Source organism: Salvelinus namaycush, chromosome 29 (genome assembly GCF_016432855.1).
Source record: "Salvelinus namaycush isolate Seneca chromosome 29, SaNama_1.0, whole genome shotgun sequence".
NCBI classification, from domain to species: Eukaryota; Metazoa; Chordata; class Actinopteri; order Salmoniformes; family Salmonidae; genus Salvelinus; species Salvelinus namaycush.
The window spans coordinates 32761132-32765200 of record NC_052335.1 but is presented as its reverse complement, the minus strand read 5'-3'; the positions used below and the strand labels follow the sequence as shown (position 1 = coordinate 32765200).

Here is a 4069-nt window from a genome sequence, read left to right as displayed (position 1 = left end):
CTGTTGTTTTTTTTCTTTTTGTTGCTCTCAGGACGTGCTGTCTTTCGTGGCTAAGGCCACCGGCCAAAAGTACAGAAATACCTCAGCTAAGCTGCTTATGAGGTCCTCCAGAAAATAGCTTGGCACCTTTCTACATCCCCAATCCATCCCTCTTCCCCATTGGTCCACAGCCCTTACCCTTTCCAGAATTCACCTCTCCCTTCTGCCCTCCAAACCACTGTACCACTGGACCTACTTGTATCTTCTGGATGAGAAGGGCAGACTTTGACAGGATACGTAGACAAAATGGCGGTCTTAAAGGTGACGTTCACCAAGACCACTCGGGGCAAGCTAGCCCTGGTGTTGTGGGTCCTCAACTGGATCTCTGTGTTAACGGGCATCATCCTCTTCAGCCTGGGCCTCTTCCTGAAGGTGGAGATCCAGAAACGGAAGGAGCTGATGTCCGCTGATGTCCACTCAGTGCCCGACATGCTCATCGCCACGGGCCTGGTGGCCTGCGTCATCAACTTCCTGGGCGGCAAGATCTGCTACGATTGCGTTGATACCACCAAGTTCCTGCGATGGAAGCTGCTGATGCTACCGTACATCGTGTGCACCTTCCTCTTTACCTTCTGTATCCTGGTGGGTGCGCTCATGTGCTACAGCATGAGGAACGAACTGGAGGAGTCACTATTTCTGGGATTGCGTAACGCCATGCTCTACTACAAGGACACAGGCACGCCGGGACGATGTTATCTCAAACGCACAGTGGATTTGCTGCAAATCCAATTCCAGTGTTGCGGAAATGCCGGCTTCCGCGATTGGTTCCATGTCCAGTGGATCAACAACCGCTGGCTGGACATGACCCACAGTGAAGTAACAGAGTAAGTACAAAGGAGTACAGTACCCACCCTCACCACCCTCTACCCAGCTATGGTCCTGTCTGGCCCCTCTACCCAGCTCTGGTCATGTCTGGCCCCTCTACCCAGCTCTGGTCCTCTCTGGCCCCTCTACTCAGCTCTGGTCCTCTCTGGCCCCTCTACTCAGCTCTGGTCCTCTCTGGCCCCTCTACCCAGCTCTGGTCCTCTCTGGCCCCTCTACCCAGCTCTGGTCCTCTCTGGCCCCTCTACCCAACCATCAGTGCTAGAGTCTACCCAGCCATTAGGGCCACAGTCTAGCCAGCTGAGAGGGCCAGAGTTGAAGGTACTTGATTAATCCAATTGAACCTGTGAATAACCCCAACAAAAGGTGCCGTGCAAGACTGTGACAAAATACATACATACTAAATACAAAATACATACTAACACATAACAATACTGGAAGCAGATGCTACCAGCTGCCAACACCAGTCCTCCTCATTAAGCTGCCCAGTCAAACTGTTAAGCAGCAACACTGTATCGACTGAAAAAGGTGAGGTCAAAGGTTACGAGAGAGGCTTATCCAGTAGGAGTCAGGAGGTCACTGTGACAGGAAATTACCATACCCGGCAGGTTGAATAATGTATCTTTCAATATTTGGTCTTGTTTTTTTTGTGGTTTTTTTACTGTATCAAAGTGACTTATACAAACAGATTCAAAGCCCAGGTAAAAAATGTAAATAGTGATGGAAGTCCAGTATTAAATTGATCTACCTTTTCAATATGGCCAATCTATGTAATGTTTACCTCCCGAGTAAATGCTTAAGTTAACCTAACCTTAAATGGATAATTGTCATTTTGGCAATGAAGCCCTTTTTTCTACTTACCCAGAGTCAGATGAACTCATGGATACCATTTGTATGTCTCTGTGTGCAGTTTTAAATGAGCTGAAGGGAGTTTCAGGAGCCATTGCTAACAGCTAGCATGCATTACCTGTCTGGTTTGGGAAGGGGCACTGTAAGATGGACAGTTTCCTTCATCAATCCCTTCATGATGCAGAAGTTGGGGTTAAATGGATGAGAAAAAGTCAAACATTTGTCATCAGTAAAGTCATAGGTCTATGTTTGTGCTTAGATTCTGTAGCAAGACAGATTTATGCCAAAATACGACTAAGCACAATGGCTTAAAAGATCTCACTCTCTCTCCTGCAGCCGTCTGAGGAGTAACGTGGAGGGAAAGTACCTGATGGACGGAGTGCCTTTTAGCTGCTGTAACACATTCTCTCCACGACCCTGCATCCAGACCCAAGTCACCAACAACTCCGCCCACTACAACTATGACTGGAAGACGGAGGAGCGCAACCTGTGGACGAGGGGCTGCCGTCAGGTCCTGCTGGACCATTACACCAACATTATGCAGTCCATCGGCTTTATCGTGCTCATCATCTGGTTGTTTGAGGTTGGCTTTACATTAACAAAACTCCATTCTTATCCTGTACTTTGAATAAGTCACTATTGTCACTACAGTCACTATTAACTTGGACATGACATGGTACGTGATGGTGATACTATTAATAATTATGGGGTAGTGTTGAATAGAACCCAGAGTAGGGAAGTAATAGGTAGGGATGAGGAGGACCCATGGTTGTAGAAAAATAGTACTTGATTTATCGCAAATGAAGGATTTTCGGGAAACATGGCTTGCGTTGAAAACAGTCCAGTTCATCGCAGTAACATTCAGGATACAAAAAACTCTGAAAAAATGACGATGAAGGCGAGTATTAAGCTCAGCCCCTCAATAGGGTTCCTACTGCAGCTAGGACTAGGGCCTAAATGCTAAACAGTATAATTAGGGATTACCCCTTTTCCAACTCTAAACGGAGTTTAACTCTCCCCCTTACTGGGACTAAAGGGAGTCTACCAGTACAGCTAAAATCAACTGTCTGTACATACAGGTTACAACAAACAAACTGATATGGAGCACATTGTAAAATGGTATTCAACCTCGATTTGAGAGAAAATGACAGCATTTATAACTTAGGCCTAAACCTCAGCCATAACAATTAACCAATGAGAATGTACATTTAATTAGCTGAACTTTACTTTGTTAATAAAAAACATGATTTATGTTAACTGCATTCATTAGTTTAAATTATCATATTTAGTTAAGTACACTTTAGTTTAAAAGACAGAGCTAAATCGAATAAAATATGATTAGAACTACTACTCAGGGAGACTGGACGCATGGGTGAACTAGCAAAAAATAGCAAAAAATGAAGTCAGGCACACCTAAACTGGTGGATAGCTATGCAAGGGAATGGACTAGTGCACTTCACCTAGTTCCTGCACATAATCATTACAGGCCAGACAAAGCTTCAGGAGGACAGACAGATATTCCAGTCCAGTGACCAAACTACGGAAGAGGAGGTTGCCCCGAGGGCAAGACAATTGGTGTACCCAGTCTCCAGGGAGGTGCCACTCTCCCAAGACCAATTTGTCCAGGGGCTGATCACCTTAGAAGGGGACAGCCACGAAAGACAGTACGGCCTCCGAGAAGCACAGGAACATTACCCTCACTGGGGCCATGGGAGAAGTCTGTGGTCGAAGAGATTTTTCTCCAAGTGGCTGATCGTTTCTTTCTGTCTCTCTGGTAGTGTAGCGCTACAAGGTAGTAACGAGATAGAGTGACATCTTATCCCTTCTCTCTCCCAACAGCTATGGGTGCTGACGGGCGTACGGTATCTCCAGACAGCTATGGAGAACCTTCTACGGCAGGGTGACCCCGACCTGGAGTCTGACGGCTGGCTCCTGGAGAACAGCATTGCCCAGACGGCCCGCTCTAACTTCAAAATCATCAAGAACCTAGGCAAGTGCTACCAGGTGGACGATGATCCTAACATCGATGTGCCCAGCACCGCTCAGCAAGATGTGTCCACTTGCCAGATCCCTGTGGCTAGATAGCCCTGGCCCAGGGCTGCTGCGCTATGCTGAGGCACGCAAATGGGCATCAAGTCCCATTGTCATTAGGTGTAAGCCTTTTGGATGGCAGATCTGTCTCCAGATTAAACGTGCGACAGCTGTGAACTGAGGGATCAAAAGGTGAAAGTGGCGAGTGCAGCAGGGCACCGCAAAGACACACAAACAGGATCAAGGACAGCCTATGCAGAGCGTGCTCTGAAAAATGACCTGCTTTGTCACATGATACTATAACACCTGCATCATCTTAACAGTTTAA

General features: G+C 46.8%; 1 protein-coding gene across 1 annotated transcript; it reads left to right on the top strand.

The window, feature by feature from the left end:
• Positions 1–285: 285 nt before the first annotated feature.
• Positions 286–3795, top strand: LOC120024058 (photoreceptor outer segment membrane glycoprotein 2-like). Its single transcript, XM_038968165.1, has 3 exons — positions 286–863; positions 2047–2293; positions 3550–3795. Exons 1-3 carry the CDS (start codon positions 286–288, stop codon positions 3793–3795), a joined length of 1071 nt encoding a protein of 356 aa, XP_038824093.1.
• Positions 3796–4069: the final 274 nt, after the last annotated feature.